Source organism: Vanessa tameamea, chromosome 14 (genome assembly GCF_037043105.1).
Source record: "Vanessa tameamea isolate UH-Manoa-2023 chromosome 14, ilVanTame1 primary haplotype, whole genome shotgun sequence".
NCBI classification, from domain to species: domain Eukaryota; kingdom Metazoa; phylum Arthropoda; class Insecta; order Lepidoptera; family Nymphalidae; genus Vanessa; species Vanessa tameamea.
This window is the reverse complement of record NC_087322.1, coordinates 3,040,672-3,063,698: the sequence shown is the minus strand read 5'-3', so window position 1 is coordinate 3,063,698 and position 23,027 is coordinate 3,040,672. Positions and strand designations below refer to the sequence as shown.

Here is a 23,027-nt window from a genome sequence, read left to right as displayed (position 1 = left end):
CAGTATAAAATAGATATCGTCTTTCCGATCAAAGGAGCATTTATTGCAAAAATGCAAAAAAAGAAATTATTAACGATGTCAATTAAGTTCACTTAATAAAATTAAGACACAGCTAAATTGTTGTATATTCTGCATGTATTGAATTTAAATTTTTATGCACAAAGTTGCTTCGTAACTCGCTAAAACCTAATGAAAATAAACTATAAGTATAAAGACAGATCACACGGAGGAGCTAGGAATATAAAATATATATTATATATGTATTTATATTAGGAATAAAAATAAAACACAATACAGTGTTGCCGTCAGTATATGCTCATTGCTCACATCCCTACGTGCAAAAAAATTCCCTCCAATACATTTTTCTTCAATAGCTCTACAATTCCAATTAAACATTCCTTGAACTTAATATAATAAAAATAATGCTAATTATTTACAAAAGAATAATTACATTTAGTCCTCAAATACATACAAAAATGACAGCATGGAATGGTGGCCAGAATGCAGCAGTATATTCCCGTAGAATTGGAACTCCAATCCTCTGTGCAAAAAACGAACCAGCCCTTGTGTCACCAGAGGAAGCAATAAGGCAAGGTTATACTTTTAATGAAGTTCTTGGCCTTTTTAATAATGATAATATTTAGTATCTTCGCGCTCCGCTATTCGATACAATTTGAATTCGATTTTTTTATCAATCAAAATCAAGTGGAAATAGAGGAGTTTCGAAAGAGAAGCATGGATGGATTAACGGGTAGAATAATTGTTTTGAATGATTAAATAAAATATTAAATAATATATTTTTTTTATAAGTAATAGTTTAATCCCCTTAATTCTTCATAAGTTTAAATAACATATGGATATGAGTGTGTGTATGTCCCGATATAGCCCCGTATTATGATGAAATTCTCCATATTTTGTGGAATTTCCCATGGATTGGCAGCACAATAGTGTTCTATGATTATGAAAGTTTTCTTATTAAAATATTCTGCCGATGACCAGCATAATAGAAACGAAACGTAAACATACAACAAAACAGAAGATATTATCTGAAACAAAAGATAAATCAAATGTTATATATATATATTTTAACACAATTTTTACTTTTCATTTTCCTGGCAACTTTTTAAATTGTTATTACTTACTTCTATTCTTGGGTTTTTTATCTGTATTATAATACAATATGATGTTCATGTTGTGCAATATAAAAAAATTTATGAATTATTATATATGTGACAGTTGTTCCTAATTTTTATGTATTTGTAGTAAATATTCAGAAATATAAAATGGCTAATATTGAATTAGATATATGGCGCGGAGAATGGGGACTTGCTTCTATAGATTTAGAATGTTTAAAAGTCTTAGTAGGTTTAATTTTTATAACCTCTTTTTATTTTAACCGGCACGCAAATTAATTTTATTGCTTTTCTGTTTTATTATCTAGACCTATATGAAATTTATTGGCGTACCAGTCAGGGTTCGAGAAGCTAGTAATCCTTTTTTCACACCTAAAGGATCCCTACCGGTTATGAGAGATGGTAGAACTGTTCTGACAAATTTCGAGGAAGTTGTAGAATATTTAAAATCACTGGTAAGTTAAAGTTATTATCGCTGTTGACAAATTTAAATAAAACATAACCTGATAAAGAATCCTCCAGTGATCAAGAAGTCATTTACAGCATTACAGTACAGATGTTCATCTAAATCAAAAACAAGCCGCTGAAGCCAGTGCCTTCACACAATATTTACGGGATAAACTCTACCCTGCTTACCAGTATGCGTGGTGGGTGGACGAGAAGAACTATGGTGATGTAACAAGACCCACATATGCAAAAGCCTTACAAATTCCTTTTAACTTTTACTATCCCTCCAGATATCAAGGGGCAGCAAAAGAAATGATAGATGCATTATATGGTGAACATTCTGATTTGAAAGAAGTTGAAAAAACAGTAAGTAGTATTATTCTATCATCAGATGGTAAAAAAATTTAGGTATCATTTTTTATCATAATTTAAGGTAGTTACATTTTTATGATTAGTAGAATAGTTCATTGAAACTGCACTTAAAAATTTGAGATTAACTTCAATAATCAATTGTAGGATTGATAATTAATTACATGTATTCTCAATTGTCAATATGACTCTCAAAATTTAATATCTCTATTTATGCTCAGTAAACTATCAAAATGATAATATAATTGTGGTATTTTCATTGGATTTAGATAATATTAATATATATTTTTTTATTAAATACATATGGAATTTCTATATACTTTGTTATGTTCTTAAAAATGTTTCTCTCACTTGCATACTCCATGGCACACTCTTCAACTGTTTATGTGACAAATTTCATCACAATGGGTTTAGTGGCTGTGCTGTGATCAAGTAATAAACAGTCAGTTACACTTTTGCTTTCATAACATCAGATTTACTGCTTTACCATTAATAATGGATATAAATTCTGACATTGATTTTATCAATGATTCAATTAACATTGACTTAATTTCACATTGAGTATCAATTGTGTGGTCACTCAGATTTGAAAGGTTAAGTATTAGAACTGAGAGATCACACTTTAGCTAGCATAACTTTTTTATGAATTCTTTACATATTCTAATAAGCTTTTTTAGAAATGTTTTACACTTTTTTTAATCAACTTCAAAAATGGAGGAGGTTCTCAATTTGACTGTATTTTTTTTTCTTATTATGACAAATATAGTGTGGTCATTCAGTCCATGTGACTATTAGTATCAGCTGTAGTTGTCCAGGTAGATCTTAATTAGATAAGCTATCTAACCAGCAGAAAGAAGATTGTAATGAATAATTTATATATTTTTTTCCAGATTTACAATGAAGCTGAAAAGTGTCTGAAGACTCTCTCAGACAGGTTGGGTGAAAGTGAATATTTCTTTGGCAATAGACCATCTTCATTTGATGCAACTGTATTTGCATACCTCGCTCCTCTTGTGAAAACACCTCTTCCCAACGCAACTCTTTCAAATCATGTCAAAGGGATAGCTAATTTGAGCAGATTTGTTGCAAGAATCAGTCAGAAGAATTTTAGAAATGTTACTGATGGTAAAACTTTTCATACAAAATAATCAGAATTTTAACTAATTATTGTTAAATATCTATCTGGTATTGTCTCTGCTATCTCACTGTGTGAAAACATTAGTATATGACAAACTACATTTGAACTGTTAGTTGTTAAGATATTGGATAAATTATTATTTAAGTCATAAATAATTTAATCTGCATATAAACAAGCTGGTAAAAATCACTAAAACAAATTGAGAGTTACAATATAAATATTATATTTCCAATGAATATTATATAAGTATATATTAAACATGTGTTAATTGCATTTCAGAGTACAATAGACAGAATAAGAAACAATCTCAGGGCACTCAGTCGGAGCGCGAGGCGCAGTTTCCGAATGCGACGCGCAACAAAGTGCTTGCTGGATTGTTCGCCACACTCGCCATGACTGGTTACGCTGTGGCCACTGGCATGTTTCAGGTATACCTTTACAGTTTAATTTTGGCCTGTGGTTTAAACCTGAATCAGCTAAATTGATATAAAATTATATCACTCTCGCATCTTGTTTATTTTATTTTTAATTATGGAAAATTAGAATTGCATGCAAGTAGAGTGGACAAGATCTTATCAGTTGTATGTAAAAAATCTATGAAAAATCCGTTCTTATCTTTCTTGCATGTAAAGATAGTTGTATTCTTATTCATTCTCACATCGTTTGTTTGTTCAGGACATGAAAGATTTCCAGCACTCACAAGATTACAGCGAGATGTTTGAGAATGAAGAAGACGACAACTGATATTGAGCCAGCTGTTGACAACACAACTAAGACGCATCACCTGTAGCGGAATTTGCACTAATAATTATTCTTTTTACACACAAATTGATACATTCTATTTTATTAAAAATATTTATCTTATTTTTACCATTGCATTTAATAATAGTATAAAGAAACTGCCGATTTTTGCTAATTTCTTTATTTCCATGTGTGTGAAAAGACAAAGTATGTTGCATATATTTATATTATTAAATATCATACTGTGAATCAATCCCAGAACGTTTGATCTATAGTTACACTTGTCCATACTTACACAAGCAATATATATTAAATGTGCTGGACAAAAATCTTTAAATAAAAATATAATTCATTAGAGCTTACCTCATAATTTGTCCAAGAGTTGATGGTGGCTTTTATTATTGGAACAAAATTATCTGTAAATATAGGTGATAATGTAAAAAAACTAATGAATAAGAAACAAAATACGAAATATTGTTCCTGTTTTCCATTGAATTTATTGTAACAGCATATTTTATATAGTTAGAATACTTTCTTTTTTTCAACTGCTGATATGATTTGCAGTTTAGTTTTGGTTTCTAATTAAAATCCTTTTATAAACTTTGTTAACTGTGATGATTCTTCATCACTAATTAAAATAGACTGGCATTTATGTATTTACTTAATATTATTTGGGTGAGTAAAAAGAGGGTAAAAGTGGATGATTGCGAAATTTAATAATTATTTAATTTCGATTTTGTTAAAAACCTACATTTAATATGTAAAAAGCATTGAATATCAATGTAGTTTGTAAGATAGGTTTAGAAACCAAATGTGTAGTTTTGATTTATTTGTTAGTTTCGTCTTCATAAAGGAATTGTTCACTGCAACGAGTGAGTGTGATTTGTTTGTTTTAATTTATTAGTGAAGCATGAATAAATATTGTTTGTTACTATTCGTTAATGTCTTTTATCCCTTTTTATTTTTATTAGTTTTCATAATTTATTTACATATATAAATTGTAAAGAACGTGTTTAAATAATATTGTAATTAGTAGATAACATGTTTGGTTATATTTGCTTCATTTGCTCATATTTGGCAAATTATGTAAATTGCGAGTTTTCGTCAACTTAGTAGTACAACAAAATAGGCAAATAAGGCAAATATTTGCATTAACTATCTAGTTATTTCGTTCAGTAGCATTGTAGTATCGGTATCGCTCTTTCATTATTTTATAAAAAGGTAGGTATTTTGACATATTTGAGTGAATATGTTTTACTAAAGTGAATCCACCAAATATTTTTTAAATAAAGAAATATCGGTACGAGTACACGTCAGGCCGAGTGAGGTGCCGCTGTAGATTTGGTTGAAATCAACGCTCGAACCTATTCGACGGTATAATTTAATCATATGAGGTATTAGATTTTCGTATCAGTTTTTATTTTGTACACCTCGAAGCGAAGCGGCGTCATATGACATAGTATACTAGTATAATTGTGGGTTAAATTAATAAGTTTTAAAATAGATCATTATTTTTAAAAAAATCCAAAAATATATTTCAAATATTTAATTATCTGATATACCTCTATCAAAAAATGAAAAGGCCTCAGTGGCCTTCTTCTTACGCTTTTTAGTAGCAATTCTTCTTTATTAAAAAAAAAAACGGAAAACCTCTTATTTTTAAGTAACTCGGCACGAATTAAAAGTCCGAGTCATCAAAAAACCAAATGTTTAGTCCAAAAATTTGTGATAATTCGAATAAAATTTTGGTTACGCCGTCGATAACATGCGAGGCCCAGTTTTGATATTAATTTAGCATATTCTAGAAATTTATGAACGCTAATATTTATGATTAATTCCACAGCGATTTTCAACTTGGAGTTGGAACAATACATTACTCGTCAATCGCTTCCGCATCGCTAAAAAACATCTGGAGAAAATAAGACGATTGAGAGCATTAAAGCCAAAGGAGGAAAATGCCGCGTCTTAAATTGGAAATTCTGCTAAAAATGCATTTAAATTCTATTTACGTCTTAATAATAAGGGTTTGTTCAAAGGATTTAGACTTCTTTTTTGATTGCCGTTGCATATGTAGAGATTGCTTAGTATTTAAAGTAATAAATATATTAAATAATAAGATGAACAATTATTTGAAGTACAGTATCCATATTATCTACTGGAGCCGTACTTTTCACAATAGAAAATTGGTAAGTTACTCAGGTGGTTTAGTTTAATACTATTATAAGCCTGTTATATGTTTACAAAACGAATTCTTCAACTTCGTATGTTCAAGTTGAGTGTAATTTTACATTAAAGTAAATAACACATATTTCATCAAGGCCACCTAAAAATTTGAAAATTGAAGTTGGCAACAAGTTGGCCTCGATAGGATAAGGCTACTTCTTGCACCCTATGCAACTTTATACATTCCCATTTGTTATAAATGTTATAATTGGAGTGCAATAAAAAATATAAACATGATACTGCCTATTAATAAATCGAAATATTCTTTAAGCATGTCTTGTAAGAAGTTATATTGAATTATACCATATTTGTGTTATTATATAAACTAATAAATATAAAATAAAGAGGAGTTCAAATAATAATATATGTTAATGAGAGAGATGTTATCAATTAATATATTTTTTAAAAATTGTACAAATTGAATGATGTTAAAAAAAATTATGTCGGGCAATACATGGTTCGGTTTATTACAAAAATACTAAATGAAGAATAGGTTATCTTTTAAAAAAATTATATAGCTAGTCTAAATTAATTAGCCAACGTTGCAATCATAAAAAGGAAAAAAATAATAATTACGAACTTCTTCTTTCCCACTGAGTTGAAGGGCAAACATACAAAGAACAGACATTTGCTGACCCACAGAGAACAGCTCGTCAGTTATCATAATTCAATCAATACAGTTTAGGATAGTTGGTATATTTGAGAAGACAATTCATTTTTATTTATTATGATTAACTAGGTTTTTGTTTTTAATTGTACCCGTAATTCACGGATCCCGGTTGAGAGCGAATTTAATAATTATGAGGTGATTAATAAAACTTTCAAGTGGGGGAATTCTAATTGTTTTATTTGAACATTTCTGCATTTTGCGTTGTCAGGTACACTCAACAACAGAACAAATACGGTGAAGACGTTACATCTATCGCTAATTAACACTGGGTCGATTCTTTTTCTCTTAAGTCGTACAGATTTATATCAGCTGAACTTTCATATAATGAAATGGCACAATTTTTAAACCATAGTCGTTTTAGCGTTACATCAACTTTCTATACAAAATATCGATTTGTATAAATATAATATAATAATATGACCCTACCCGCCTAAAGTTTGAGTACTCCAAAAATATTATAAATATGTATCAAAAGTAAACTTCGCTCAACAATTAACAATTATTTGAATTAAATTGCCATTTTGTCCAGCCAATTCTTATGTATACTTATTTCGATGTCACAACAATTTATACTAAAATCTTTATAATTTTCAAATATATTCATTATATTTATTTCCAGAGAGTACTTGTATTGTATTCCATTAAAGGCATTTTTTACGCAATTATGGAATCGAATTAATACATATATTCAATTTAAGTTTTGCTCACTGAGTCAAAATTTGGAAAAGTAGTTTTGTTTGATATTTAAAACCTATTTCTTCTAAATTCTCCACAACTAACATAAATGAACATTATTTTTTATAAACAGCCAAAATCGTGTTTTTCGTCATCTTAATGTACATTAAAACTCAAACTATAAATATATTATTTTTGTTAAAATTAATAACAAACTAAATTACACTCGGTAGCTGCCATATTTACAACGAAAATAATGATAGATATAATCAATCATAATAAATAATTTTGGTCCTGTTTTCAGAACACAGTTGTGAATCATTCTTGAATATCCAGATAACGTAAGCATGTGCGAGCTTTAATTATTCAAACATTTTTAACTTAAAGGTTACATTCAGTGAAATAAATAATAATGATTTTTAAGCATTTTTTAAATGTAAAATGATATATGAATGATTTAAAACTGCGTTGTTACTAAATTATAAAGGATATAACAAAATGTTAATACAACAAGCATGGTAACAGATAAAAATTGTTATGTATTACATAAAGATATTATAAAAATTAAAATGCAAACTCGGTACTTAAATGAATGTGGCTTAAAAATAATAATGCAGGAACACTGCATTAAGATAACTTTGTTTTGTAACTTATTTTGCATTGGAATATATTAATGTTGCCATATTCATGTAAATATTTGTAATTTTTTTCTCCAGATTGTTATACAAATCAATTCCTTAACTCGTATCTTATCTACAGCTAGGTTATACAACTATGTACATATATTTCATGGCTTACGCATGTACATCGAACAAAATATATTAGAATCTATTTAATACTTTTCGATACAATGGCTTTAGCTATTTACTTTTTGTTCTATGTAATCTCTTGATCGCTTTATCCTCAATATTTTGATTACATATAATTTTTCTATTATTTTGATATAATACAGCTATTTTCTTAAATACAAATTGTTCATTAAAAAAAGAATATGTAACATCTAATTAAATAATAACATACGTTATTCCTCATTACTTAATTTGAAAATATTATTTTTACATTTTTTTAATTTAGCACACGGCGGCGACGTAAAGGAATCGGCTCAATGCCCAGTCATACTCACTTAATATTTTATAAACGTTCATTTTTGTAAACGCTGACAAAATTGTATCTACCGGTTCAAAGTCGAAATTAATCCGGCGCGTTGAGTAAAGACTGCGAATCGAGCAGCTGACTAGCGTCTATGAGGCTCACGTGCATGGAGTCCAGGTTCCGGCTCACCTCGTAGGTGCCCCGCAGGCTGAAGGGGAAGAAGCGCGTCACGGTCGGCGTCGGCGACGCCTCCGGCGCCTCCGTCGTCTCGGAGCCGTTCGAGTGGCGACTGAGTATCGACAGCGAGGACAGCTTCTCGTTCAGCTTCTGTATCTGCACACGTTACCAGAGTGAGTACGCCGCGATCGTCCGCTTACCTAAGGGGCGCGCGGGGCGGCGTCGGCACCTGCGCGCGCAGCGCGGCGTGCTGCAGCACGAACTGCACGTGGCCGGCGCGCGGCGCGTCGAGTGGCGGCAGCCAGCGCTCGTAGCACTGCGACCACAGCTCCACGCCGCCCACGGACGCGCACGGCTGCAGGCGGCCCGCGCGCGCCGCGCCCGTCGCTGCGACACATCGCACTTTTATATACTGACCGGAAGTTCAAATTTCGAGTTCTATCGATGTTTTACTCAGATATTGAGCGATATCGTGTCTAACGAATCGACTGCCAAACTTGTGTCGCTCTCTAGCTCAGCTAGATATTTAAGAAGTTTATCGAATTTATCTGTCATTTTTAATATATTGATATATTTTGGTCTTGTAAATAAAAATATAAGATGATAAATGCGAACTCACTTTGTCGAGACGAGGGTGTCGATTGTCCGAATAGCGGGTTATAGAACAGAGCGATGTCCTGCTCCGAGAACTGCTCTTCCCAGTCCCATAACGGACGTTGCACGAAGTTCTGTGAAGTTTATAGAAACACAAGTAGAGTTTAAATAAAAGTTAAGGCTTTTTTAAATAATAAAATAAATTGGTATATCTGTACAAAACAGCTAAGCTTATTATGCTCCCTTCACCTTTTATTCTTAAGCCTTTATTTAAATATCTTGTAGCACGTTACTTTTTATGTAAGACAATTCAAACAAAGGTTGTAATTTTTATTTAAACATAAATACCACCACCATAGTTAATGACACTATATTGGTGACCTTGACTCACGCCCGGTTTTTGAGGTAACCAAATCAATAAAGTTAGTAGAAGATAAACGCCGTTAAATGTAATTGAAATTTTAAATACACGCCTTCCGTTCCATATCTCTGAAACCGTTAGTCTTGTTTGGTATTGTCAGAAACATAGTTCGAAAATAATTAAGCTTTTTATTTTGATTTGATAAAAGCTTGATAAATACATAATAATGTTTATCGAATTTAAATTAAGTGTTAATTATTACAATTAGTAATTTATTTGTGGCTGTATGATTTTTTCTCTCTTCCTTTATTTATCTGTGTCGGATATTTATAAAAGAAAATGTCAAAGCCATGGTTATTGTTTAGCGTGTGGTGTTATCCACAGTATATTCATATATTAAGCGTGTAATAACATAAGAGTTAATATCGTTTGTAATCGGCGCTCTTTGGTAAGTTAACCCAAGTTTAAACGGAAAATAGTTTATATTGAGTTGCTTGGAAATACATTTTAAAATGTATCGAACCGATAGCACTAGCGAATAGTATCTCAGAAACCGGGCATTAATGACATATATATAAGATATAAATATACAACATTACTTACTTATACAACAGTACCTCTATTCTACATCTCAGATTTCACTTGAAGTTAATAATAGCGACGTCATTTGAAAGTCACTTCACGCTGGAAATGTTAAAGCTCTTCTTACCTTCGCCACAGCAAGTTCTCTGTCCCTCGGGCAGTTGAATAGGAATGTATCGAAGAGATGGTTGTGCGTGCAGTCCCAAAGCGTTGTGAGGTAGGTCTCGGTGAACTGGAAGGCAGCGGGGAACTGACGCTGTAGCTGCCAGGTGCAATCCAGGAACAGAAGGAACACTGGTGCCACTTGCGCTGTTGGTTCCTTCTCGGTTTCTTCTTTCGTTGTGCCGGGCCGAGGAAGACCGAGCCTGTAAAAAGAATGGAAGTAAAATTAGCGAATAAAATAATAATAATTATGGTACTGTTTGCAGTTGTGTCAGTTGTAAACTTGAAATTATGTTTGTTATTAAATAGCTGATATATAAAAAATGGTAAAACGAATTCGCTAGTGACAAGATCGAACAATAATATACCCATACCTGTCACAGAACGGGTGCCCCAGAGCGATCCACTCCTTCTGTATAAGCGACTGGAAGCCCGAGATAGTGCGGTAGTGCTCGTCCAGCAACAGCTGCGTCAGGCACGACACTACTGCGCTGTAGTCCACGCCGTCACCTGAATCACGAGTACCAAACGTGCTAAACGTGTCGGAAACATTTCAGTTTTTACAAATTTGGTTAGGAATGTGAACATATGGGTCATATTGGGCTAAAGTCACCTTCAGACATTGACACTTTGATGATGCCTACCATAATACTGGCTCAGTCACCCTAACAATAGGAACACATCTATACAGACGTTTGGCGGTAACAAGCAATAATTGTGTCCTGAACGGAGCGGAACGGAACTCACCCTCCTGCAGCACAACGGACACGTTCTGCGAGAGCTGCGTGGCGGCCTCGTCCGCGAACGTCAGACACGACGCAACATGCCGCAGCCAGCGACTGGACTCCAGGAACGAGTAGTACTGCGAGTCCTGCGTCTGCGCGCACACACACGTACTGTCGCGACACACCGTCGTCGCCGAGGCTACCCACGGTGTGGATAGCCTAGGCGACTTTGGCGACTGAGTTGATTTGTAATGTCAATAGATACGTTAAAACAACGCAACATGTCAATATTGAATAGAAGTAATAATATTCACCCAGAAGCCGGCGAGCGTGGTGGGCGTGCAGAGGTCGGCCAGCTTCTTGTAGGCGGCGTCGAGCGCGGCCAGCGGCGGCAGCGCGCCCGCGCCGCCCGCGCCCGCCGCGCCCGCCGCGCCCCCCGCGCCGCACACGTACAGCACGCGCGGCGGCGTCAGCTTGGGGTGGGAGCGCCGCACCTGCGGGGAACACCTGTCGCTATAGGCACTCCTCCTCGGCTGGGACGAGACCTGCGATTCGGTCCCTCTTGGGATTCGACTGTTACAAGATATCGTTCGGAAATCATTATGGATTACATACTTGTTCTAAGAGAACGCTTTCGGCCGTCGCCGACTGTTCCGTCGGTAGTAGCTCCCCGCTTCTCAGTAGCGCCGCTCCTTCCGGTCGTCCCCAGACCCAGATCGGCACTCTACCCGATCTGAAGTGCCTCGCCGCTTCTATTAGATTATAATCCAATACCGAACCGGGCACGATTAAAGTCTCGCCCGCTGTGAGCATGAACGCATCCGACGTTCCGTTTATACAAGTGATTCTCCAATGTGGACATTCACATCTTTCGAGCTCTCTCTTCCAGTCTCCGGGTCTTTGAAACATGTTCAGATCTGAGGGCAGAGTCGGGTAGTAAGGTTCTCGGTACTCGAATGCGAATAATAAATCGTGGCGTTTCGGGAAGGCATGGTGTAACAGGGCCATCGCCACTTTCCTTCCGCTGCCGATCGGTGAGTTCGCAAAGTTGAACGTCAGTACTTTCATATTCTGTAATATACAATCCCGTATTTTAAAATACAAAGAGGCCACTATATATGAATATAATACACTTTTTTATTGTATTAGTAGCCAATGTATGCGAGTGCGATGCTAATATATTTAAGAATTTTGAATGTCGTGCAAAGATTCAATTATTATTAAAAACACAATTCAACCACGGCACAGGCGCCAATATTTAAGGAAAAGAATAAAATAAATTTAAAAAGATTCAGTACCATTATTTCTTGTTTTATTGCTAATGAATTTATTATAAATTTTCTATTTAAATGTCAAGAAAAGTAAACTTCAATATTCTACTCATGAACTGCATTATAAAGTTTCGTTTACCCAAGCAATTAATTTAATTTTAATCTAAGATGTTAGCTACCTTACAAACAATTTGTAGTCCTTTTAATTTCGACGGTACATCGGACCGTGGAAGAAGTCTCCTGCGCCGTATGGGCCCACCGTCGGTCTGCCATAACGCACCGACGCCCGTCAACGGTACGTCGAAAGTACCCACAAGCTGATTTCTTTGGCCATACTCCTAAAAAGTTTAAATATTCTGATATTATACAAAATATCATAAAGCAATGCTTGTATATCCTTTTCAAAAATGTATTTAACAATATTTCTTTAATATAATATAATTATTATATAATATTACGTATGAACATATTCATAGACGTTGCTGTTACTACACGGTCATTTTTTAAATAATGTTTATATTATGGTTTCGTAAAGGATCGCTCCCCAGTGAGTATTTTAGTGCCCTCTAAGCCTAACGTTTTGTATTTTGAATACTGCGGTGCTTTGAATTTTTATTTTTGAGTGCGGTTGCCTATTTTTCGTCAATTTTACTAAGAATGTTTAAGCAATTTATAGTATTATTTTTCATTGAAATGGGTACTCCGAAAAATGTATAATAATGCTTTATGATAAATTGAATAAATAATGCGAATGTAATTAAGCTTCAGTAGTAAGCGTATTACCTAAAAAAATCTTCGCTAATCTAAAAAGTACTAAAAAGTTGATCTAATCAATGATATCAACTAGCTATATTGTATGTACATATATTTTATGATGAGCGTAATTCTGAGTATACATACATAATTTTATATAGTAAAATTAATTATAAAGAGCCGAGATGGCCCAGAGGTTAGAACGCGTGCATCTTAACCGATGATTTCGGGTTCAAACCCAGGCAGGCACCACTGAATTTTCATGTGCTTAATTTGTGTTTATAATTCATCTCGTGCTCGGCGGTGAAGGAAAACATCGTGAGGAAACCTGCATGTGTGTAATTTCAACGAAATTCTGCCACATGTGTATTCCACCAACCCGCATTGGAGCAGCGTGGTGGAATATGCTCCATACCTTCTCCTCAACGGGAGAGGAGGCCTTAGCCCAGCAGTGGGAAATTTACAGGCTGATTATGTTTATGTTAAAATTAATTATGATACTGAAATTAAAGATACTAAAGGAAACTAAACAAAACTCACGTCATTGCTCGAGCTATCGATCGGTATGAAGGACAGCTTGTAGTTTGTGACGAAAAGAGACCCGAATCTTCCACGATCCCGTTCGCTTAGAGGCGCCAGCATTACAACGCTGTGCGCCGCTCCCACCACAAGTTCGCCTGAAAATCATATAGTATTTCACTATAAAAAAAAACATTGGTCATTCGGTTGTTATCAGCCATAGCAGATAATAACGTTACTTCAAGATCTCTATAGACCCTATAGACCATTAAGATACTTTAATCAGATCGAAATCTTTGATTCGCACTAAAATTTAAACATACATGTGTGTGTAAAATTTTGAAATGAAAAGCAAGTAAAAAGATTATATATGAATATGTATGTCAGGTAAATAAGTGCGCATTTATATAGAAAAATATAAATAAATAAATAAACATAGGTGAAAGGTCTAGTACACTGCAAGGGAGAGTAAAGAGATTAAAAAAGATAAATGTGATTTATTTTTATTAGTATAACTTTCTATCAGAATGCTATATTTTTAAAATGAATATTTATACTGGATAAAATCAGATTTATGTGATTAAAGCTTGTTTTGTTTTCATATTATGGTCATTAGTAGAAAACCCTTATTAGTCCTCCAATTTAACGTTTTTAACGGGTGTTTAATTACACACTGAATTATTTTTTTCTACCATCATTGATTTTACATTCGAAAGAAGACAGAATTATTTAAATAATTACGAAGAACATTTATAAGTACAATCGTATTATAGGTATTCAAACAACAAAAATATAATTTCTAAAATTAAATTCTTATTAAATATTCAATTTTAATGAAATTTAATTTAATATGATTACATACACGGAATTGTTATTGTTACAATTAAAACGCCTAACTCTAGTTTTAATTCACGAGTTCCGTATAGCGACAATAAACGTATAGTTGGTTTGTTCCTAAACACCACTCGTCTAATTGCTATTCGAACCACAAACAAATATTACGATGGATCGTCTTTATTCATTTTTAGATTAGGTATTCGCCACATATATACGTTATGCGATGTACAACAATATGTTTCGACTTTACATGTGTCATTCATAATGGACTAGTCAAAATAACTATTTTTACATCATACTGAACTTCTTTATTTAAATTAAACTGGAAATAATTCTGAGAGTTTTGTAATGAATTAAATTTGAGAAAAAATCCTATAAATTATACCAAAAGTAAATACTTCTAGCGAGCGTCGCATTCTACAAGGTTTTTATCCAAAGTAAAAAATATATATTGTGCACATTTAACATAAATGTGTATATTATATATTACTATGACAACACTAATTTTTATTACTCCGAGAAATCTTTCCAGGTTTTCGCTTTTTGAACACCAAATGGCGACATTATCGAATATTTTAGGTTCAAGCCTATTCTTTTTTTTCATTTGTAATTTTTTTACATGTGTTTTCCTCTGAGAAACCAGAGAAATTAGTTAATTAAATAAAATAGTAATTGAAAAATTTATACAGTTTTTCCACAGTACAAACAATTGCTTCCATTTTTTTTATAATAAATTATAAAAAACGTAAAAAAAAAGCAAATATCTGACCATTAAATTAAATATAATCAAATATAAGCCTAATGTAAAAATGAAATGAAAGCGAATACATTATATGAATAATATTGTAGATATTACGCAAGTAAAAAGCAAGTGAAACTAAAAAAGCTGGTTATTAGATATGATGTAAAACTCGTAATGATTGTTCAAAATTTCGTTTAAGCTCCCTCCGCAAAATTTTGGTATTCCTAAATTACATCAAAATATCGACTACATGCCTTTTAATTTAGACTAATTCTTACTTCTATAATTTAGGTTAAGGTATCCGTATAAAACCAAATATTAGGTCCTTACATATGAAATTAGCACTTTGATCTGAAATATCTCCTCTTTGGTTAAGAATTCCAAATTCATATATATAAATTTATAACTGGTACATTTGAGTTTCGAAAACAGTAATTCATTTGTTTTTCCTCATTAATTTTTTCTTTGGCGTCGCGTTTTATTACCGCACAATGGAAAACATGAAATATCGGTATATTTACGAGTTCTACCGTGGCACCAATGCTCCAGAAACAGTTCGAAGGATTAATGATGTGTACGGCGCTGGTGTCGCAAAAGAAAGCACGGTACGTTTTTGGTTTCAACGTTTCGTTCTGGAAATTTCGACCTTCAGAACCAACCCCGTGGACGGCCAGAGATCAAAGTGGAAAATGAAGAATTACAGGCTATTGTAGAAGAGGATCCATCACAAAGCACGTCAGAGATAGCTGCAGGCTTCGGGGTAAGTGATAAAACTGTATTAATCCACTTGAAGCAAATCAGGAAAGTAAAAAAAGTTGAACGATGGGTACCTGATGAATTGAGTGAATCAAACTTACAAACACGCATCGATTGCCGTATTACTTTGCTCAATCGACACAATAATAAAGGGATTTTAAATCGATTCATTACTTGTGATGAAAAGTGCTATACGATACTAGAACTATACGATAATCGGAAGCACTCGTGGCAATGGCTGAACCCTGGATACCTAGTCAAACCCTGGTCTAAACGAAAATTGACTCAGAAAATGTTACTTGTGAGTGTTTGGTGGACGAGCGCCGGTGCCGTTCACTACACTCTGACTTTCTAAAATCGGGCCAAACGATTACAGCAGATATCCATTATCAGCAACAACAAACCATTACGGAATTGAGTCTGGTGACGAGATTGGTCAATCGCTCAAGGCCACAGCTGCTTCACGACAACGCAAGCCAACACACTGCACAACAAACAACCACTAAGTTAGATGAGCAACAATTGGAATGTCTGCGACATCCATCGTACTTACCACTACCCCGGACCTTGTTCCAACAGATTACCATTTTTTCCGAAATTTGGACAACTTCTTACAAGGAAAAAAATTCAACTCCGATGCGGCAGTCCAAACCGCCTTTAAAGAGTTTATTGATTCTCGCCCCCATGGTTTTTTTAGTAAATGGATTAATGAACTACCCATGAGATGGCAAAAGTGCATAGATAACAAAGGTGCATACTTTGATTAAATAAATATTTACACAAAAAAATTGACTTTATATTCCTCCCGTACAATACGCCAATTTCATATGTAAGGATCTAATACTTTGGTTTGATGGTAAATATTTACAGTGGGTAATAATTTTTACAGTTTATAGAAACAATTGTTCAATTATTTTATTTAAATTATTTCGATTTAAATTAAATGTTTCAAATTATTTTTAAGCGAACAATTCAGACCTCCGTCCGTATTACATATTTTTAAATAGAAAAATATTCAATTTTCTTAATGGTTAGGACTCCTTTTATAACAATTTTTTAATGCCGTCAATTATTAGTACATTTTAAAATTAGTAGCAGACGCGTTACCAACTGTTTATTTTTAGAATTTAATAATTATTCATAGCGATTAATATTTGTACAATAATTATCACTATGAAAAATTATACCATGACGAAATTATATTGAAATTTTGTCCACCCACCTAACAGTTGATTGTGAAGGTTTAATTCCTTTTTGCATTACTTGTCATGTTTCAAATGTTTTTTGTGGGTCACGTTATGGTTTATTAAACAGAATATTCGGTGGAAATAGGTTTTTTTTCTCCTGACTACTTTTACGTAACAATATTGATCAGATTCAATAAGTCATTGCACCAATTTTTAGAGGCGTTTCGCTGCCAGCCGCAAGTTTAACATTGAACTAGTTAAAATTTTTAACAATAACATAATTTGCGTAAGTTGCAATGACCGTGAAGTTAATATTAGACTCAATCTCAAAATGTAATAGTGCAAATAGGATAATAACAATAATTCTAAAACGCACTGAAGTGTAGATCTTCAGTTCGACATTTAAATATATCTACAATCTAAATACATTTAATAAATTGATTAAACTATTCATAAAATAAGCGATAATTCGTACATATTTGTTATTTCAATGAACACAAAAACGGAGTACCTACGCTTATCAATTGTGTATCCTTTATTACTTTTTGCTAACTACTTAAAAATTATCTAATGATAAGCCTACGACCAATATGCTCAACCGTGAACTCAATGAAGCATATCTTCTAGTCGTCCTTATCCGATTGTATTTCATTAATTCTAACGGTAAAATGAAAGTATTAAATAGTAAACAGTACAAAAGGAATATTTACAATTAGGTATCCGTAACTAAATAAAAAGTTACTAAGTATATAAAAATGTAGACGACGAAATTTAAACGTAAACAATGTATACATTTGATATATTCATATAATTCCTGCGTGTGTATTTCAATAAACTCCTGAATGATTTGATAAATTATGATGATATTTATTTGGGTGGCTTCCTGGGTAGTTTAGATTGAATCCGAATTAAAGTAACATCCAAAAAAAATTTAGGAACTTCTAGTGTTACATATGTAGGTACATTACATAAATAGTATCTCGACTTATTTCTTTTTTTTATTTTACGCTTATTCTAATTTTTTGAAAACTTTTGATAATGATACTTCATACTGCATTCATTATTATCATTATCATACTATTGATTCATTTAGATTAAGAGATATTTGTAAAACGAATTAAATGATAAATAAAAAAATGTTGTGTTCCGGTCTGAAGGGTGACCTAGGCAGGGTAAATACAGGCACAAGGGACATAACATCTTAGTTCGCAACGTAGGTGGAGATGATTCTTCGAATAATTATTAGATAATAACTAAGCGACGCTAAAAACAATCTTTATTTATCTATGAAAAATCAATTGCATATTTAAGACTATGCTAAAAAAGTTTCACTAATATTTTTAAAAAGGGACTAAAATAATTTGCAACGAAATCACAAAGTTTTTTATAGAACTCCGTGACGTCGCGGTTAGTAAATATATAAGGAAATTATAAATACAGTCAAAATACCAACACGGTGACTAATGTTAATCCCCAAGTGAGCTCGTAAAGATGCGAATTTAACCTCTATTTATGATGTAAGATACTTTCGGGGAATTTTTGATGCCAATTATTTTTAGACTACGCGTGTGACTTCACGTTATAACTTAACGGTTAAAATATAAATTAACGTATACAATATGAATCTTCTTATATAGATAAATCGATTTTAGTTTTATACACATTACTCTTTCAAGGGAAGTCTTAGAAGATAAACTAATGTAGGTAGCAATTTGGAAACGAGCGTCTAAAATTACACTTTTGGCGTACGAAGCCTTTGGAGGAATTAGTAGTAGGAACTCCACCACCCTGAGTTCCGAGTTCCAATCGAGGAAAAAAATATTGAAGTAGTATCTTATACTTATTATTATGATTAAAATAAATGCAATGCAAACGTTAAATACCTGGTCTGAGCACCCCCATGTCAACAGACTAACATAACACTATTAACTGACAACTATAGGACGTTGCTTCCTATATTTTTCTAGCACTACCATAACTTATATGGCTTGCACATACCGATGCCGATTCGAACTCTAACTTCAAGGAATAAGGTTCAAAATTGCATTCATAAACTTGACTACCACATGCGAGCTGTTTATGTACGGACTAATATATATAAATGGCGATACAGTTAGCCGCATGTAACGCATACGTAATTGAGTTATTGTTATCATTTACATCATCACAAATGTGTTCTAACTTGTTAGCAACACGTTATTTAATGATATTGCCATTTTTTTTGCTTAACTAGAAACTTGTTTGTTTTAATTTTTTAATTAATGTTTACATATTTAACTAGTTGGCCGTCCCGACTTCGTACATTCATATTAATTAATTCCACTTGCCCTGCTGAAGTTGAAATTTCCAAAATTCCTTTCTTAGTGAGCGTCTACGTTACGAAAGGAGTAACTAAGTATGGTAAATTTAAAGTCAATCGGACCTATGGTTTTGGAGGTCTCGTGGTGAATCAGTCAGTGTTATTTCGTTCGTATATACATGTCATGTCATTTTACATACATACTGGCTGTTAGTCGCCCGCTTCGCTGGACGTTTTAAAAGTAATTTACAGTTAGTTATTAATTATTATTATAAATAATAATAAAGATAATTAAAAAAGTACGGATTCCACTTTTGTACTCTTTTTATTTTGAATATATTTATTGAACATATAAGATCATAGAACGAAGTGTCATAAAAAGAATATTTATGACGAAATTCGACAAAAAAATTGAGTTTACAGATAGTCTACAGATTTATATATTAGAATAGATATGTTTTGGTATGATAGAGATATCTTTACATATAAATATATATTTAATTACTACAACATTATGTAAATCGTAATTGGCATTGTCAAATTTAAAATATAATTTATGGTATTAAAATATTTTAGTTATAATATTATCGAATTATATATCAATCGAATTTTCAAGAAACTGGTGTAATAAATAAAAATATCATATAATAGCTAGGCACAATTTCACCAAAATGTTTTTTACGTAATATTATATTTGTCATTTCAATGATATAACATTCTTTATAAAAAAAAATACAGAAAAGGAATAAAATATTTAACAACATGAACCCTAGTTAAATACTTGGTAATTGTAATACATATTTTAAATACGAAACTGTGTTTGTAAAAACTAGTAGTAAGAATAAGCATTTACCTGCGTGAACGGGAAAAAACATTTGATTGTAATCGGGCCTAGTTATTATATGATATTTTTATTTATTGTTCCAGTATCTTGCAAATTCGATTGATATGTATTAGAGCAGTACAAGCATAAAGCTTGATGTGTATTGCATTATAACATTTGTGTAAAACTCAATATTTAAAACAACATCCTTAGCCACAATCCCCTAATTTCACAAGTGTGAAGTTGGGATGGGACACTAGTTATTTAAAAAACAAATAAACAGACTACAACAAGTTAGGTATTATATATCAAACGATGGTGTCAAATTATATTGGATTAATAGTAATTAATCTGATGTATAGAATACATATGGCTTCCTTTTATAAAAGTCTAAATCAAATTGAATATGATATCACTATTAATATATTATAATAAATAATTGTAAAGCACATTGATAAATAATAAAAATAAAAAATGATCTTAACACTCACATTTATTATTTTCTGCTGTTGTCCATTTATTTATAAATAACTATTAAATTTATTGATAACTAGCTATTGCCCAGCAGGCAGTGCAATGCATTTTTTTTTTTTTGTAAACAAACATTTCATTTCACACAGAGGGTTTGTATATTGACTACACTGCGCCCGAAAATTTTACACAACCTAAATCTATACAGGGTATTCTGTAAGAATAAACTCGAAATTCACCGCAGAATATGATATGCAACATTGAATATAATATGTGTAAAATGTATAGGATATCTGTAACATCGTAAGTTGGATGTTAATGTTTCATGAGTGAGATGTTGACAATCAACAGAGAGGGAAAATATAATAGTCTATTATATAAGTATTATAAATAGTATCTATTATATAGTTTCATTTAATATTGCTCATAATTTTTAATCTCAAAAACAAAATATACTTTATGATAAAAAAAAATTAAAGGTGCACTGAGCACTGCATAAATTTAGTTCTTATGTTTACATTTTTACACTTGAGCATAAACCTACATGCATTAAATTAAGAAACATTTATATACATAAAACAAGTAGCCTCATCGAAGAGGTTTTTTTATTATAAAGATTTGTTCTATTCTTTATTTCTTTTGCTTGTTTTATTTTAATGTCTCTATTATGTGACACTTATTATTATTATACAAGCTATGACATTAAGCATTACTACTAAGCCCTCTTGCATGAAATCATGATGTTATTTAATCGATACTCTAACATCAGCATTTTGAACATCGACAAAACTGTTTTCAGAATTTCGAAGTAAAATTAAAGTGGAAATAAGTAGTTAAGTGTAATAGTGTAGGATTATAAATCAAGAACTTAAAGTAATGCACAATAAGTTAGTAGCAAATCACATCAAAAACGTAAATCTAAGGTTTGTTTATCTTTTTTCCTACTTCCATTGGAATAGGTCATATAACCTTCCTCAAACAATGGGATTTCTTGTATATGAGATTTTTTTATTGGACTTCAAATCTTAAATTGCCTTCATTCAAATAAATTCTTCAGGTTTATTTGTAAAATACTCTATTATTTAATTATAAGATAATGTTTAAAAAAATGTAACACACTTATTTACTATATAAAATGTTGTCTATATGTAATATAAAAAAACTGGTTTAGCTTGTAATGTTATATGTAAGTATATCAATGTTACAAATACAACTTGTATGATCAATTCTAACTGACACAATTAAAATTATCTAGCAATTTTTCTATAATAATTTTCTATAAAAAAAAAATATTTGTAATTTGTTATTTGTAAGGAAATTATGTATTTTATAGATAAAAATATTATATATGATTACCATTCATGTTGCTTTTTAAAAATTGGATCGTAAAATTATGAGAGAATTTAAAATAAAAGTACTCACCATTGAGAAGTTTTGGTTTCAGCTCTTGAAAAGATCCATTCTTATCTCCATTATTCTAAAAAAATATTGAATACTTATAAATATTTGTTTATTTAAAATAAAAAATCATTAACAGAAATGAATGAATTTTCCAGTATTTTATATATAGTAATTTTTAATAAAATCAAATTCTAAACTTACAAACTATCTATAAATTGTATATCAGTAGGAGATAATATATAGTTACCATAGGCGATACATTGATGTAACTCTTAAAATTCTGCACCAACTTTTTCTCATTCATTGTAATCAATATGGTTTAATAACTTTATCCACTGGTGACCCAGTTTACCGTTAACCAACTAATAATTTAATATATATTGAATAAAATATATCAAATGAGGAGGTGTGGACGTCGAAATATAGTTACATTACATATTATCCTCATGATTAGCGTTCATTTCACTTGGACTTGATAACAATCATCCTTACAAACATTACACGCACAGATTACGTACAAGTTAAATAATTTGTCATACTTTTTTATCACCACTGTACTAACAGCTGATTTATTATTTACAAATTATTTTGTAAAAAATACCATTACAAGCAATTGTTCATGAAAACGATAGAATTACTAAAAACTAAATAATATCTATAAGACTTTACATCTCCCGACGTAACGACAGATATTACGATGTTGCTATAATTAACTTTTTGTGAGTATAACAGTGTTTTACCAATTAATTGATTGTTAGATCAAAACAATTTAAGAAAATTTTATTTGCGTTATTATTTCAACCTGATCATCAGATGGTTGTTTTTGAGGGTTAAACCTAATAAAAGCAATGGAATTTATTTTAAAAATGCATTATAAAG

At 31.9% G+C, this 23,027-nt stretch overlaps 2 protein-coding genes across 4 annotated transcripts; one reads left to right on the top strand and one right to left on the bottom strand.

Moving 5' to 3' along the window:
- The first annotated feature begins 1,188 nt into the window (after positions 1-1,188).
- Positions 1,189-5,822, top strand: LOC113398575 (metaxin-1). 2 transcript variants are annotated; one of them, XM_064216912.1, is made up of 6 exons: positions 1,189-1,361; positions 1,442-1,588; positions 1,677-1,946; positions 2,840-3,074; positions 3,367-3,515; positions 5,672-5,822. In XM_064216912.1, the coding sequence occupies exons 1-6, from the start codon at positions 1,284-1,286 to the stop codon at positions 5,795-5,797; spliced, it is 1,005 nt and encodes a 334-aa protein (XP_064072982.1). In that variant the 5' UTR covers positions 1,189-1,283; the 3' UTR covers positions 5,798-5,822. The 2 variants fall into 2 exon arrangements, with proteins under 2 accessions (XP_064072982.1, XP_026493162.2); XM_026637377.2 differs by lacking the exon at positions 5,672-5,822 and adding an exon at positions 3,763-4,762 and having other exon boundaries at positions 1,195-1,361.
- Positions 5,823-7,799: 1,977 nt separating this feature from the next.
- Positions 7,800-22,865, bottom strand: LOC113398570 (myotubularin-related protein 10-A). Of its 2 annotated transcripts, XM_064216908.1 has the most exons (12): positions 22,396-22,865; positions 22,170-22,224; positions 13,654-13,790; positions 12,540-12,698; positions 11,705-12,160; positions 11,404-11,583; positions 11,112-11,241; positions 10,739-10,874; positions 10,330-10,567; positions 9,285-9,393; positions 8,895-9,052; positions 7,800-8,821 (listed from the first exon to the last, which is right to left on the bottom strand). In XM_064216908.1, exons 1-12 carry the CDS (start codon positions 22,450-22,452, stop codon positions 8,588-8,590), a joined length of 2,049 nt encoding a protein of 682 aa, XP_064072978.1. In that variant the 5' UTR covers positions 22,453-22,865; the 3' UTR covers positions 7,800-8,587. The 2 variants fall into 2 exon arrangements, with proteins under 2 accessions (XP_064072978.1, XP_064072979.1); XM_064216909.1 differs by lacking the exons at positions 22,170-22,224; positions 22,396-22,865 and adding an exon at positions 19,038-19,149.
- Between the last annotated feature and the right edge of the window lie 162 nt (positions 22,866-23,027).

Coding starts and splice junctions, on each gene's coding strand:
- LOC113398575 (XM_064216912.1), top strand. CDS start 1,284: ATGGCTAATATTGAATTAGATATATGGCGCGGAGAATGGGGACTTGCT. Junction 1,589..1,676: donor TAGAATATTTAAAATCACTG/GTAAGTTAAAGT, acceptor AGTCATTTACAG/CATTACAGTACAGATGTTCA. Junction 3,516..5,671: donor TGGCCACTGGCATGTTTCAG/GTATACCTTTAC, acceptor TTAATTCCACAG/CGATTTTCAACTTGGAGTTG.
- LOC113398570 (XM_064216908.1), bottom strand. CDS start 22,452: ATGAATGAGAAAAAGTTGGTGCAGAATTTTAAGAGTTACATCAATGTA. Junction 12,161..12,539: donor GACTACAAATTGTTTGTAAG/GTAGCTAACATC, acceptor TGTATATTACAG/AATATGAAAGTACTGACGTT. Junction 8,822..8,894: donor ACGCCGCGCTGCGCGCGCAG/GTGCCGACGCCG, acceptor TAACGTGTGCAG/ATACAGAAGCTGAACGAGAA.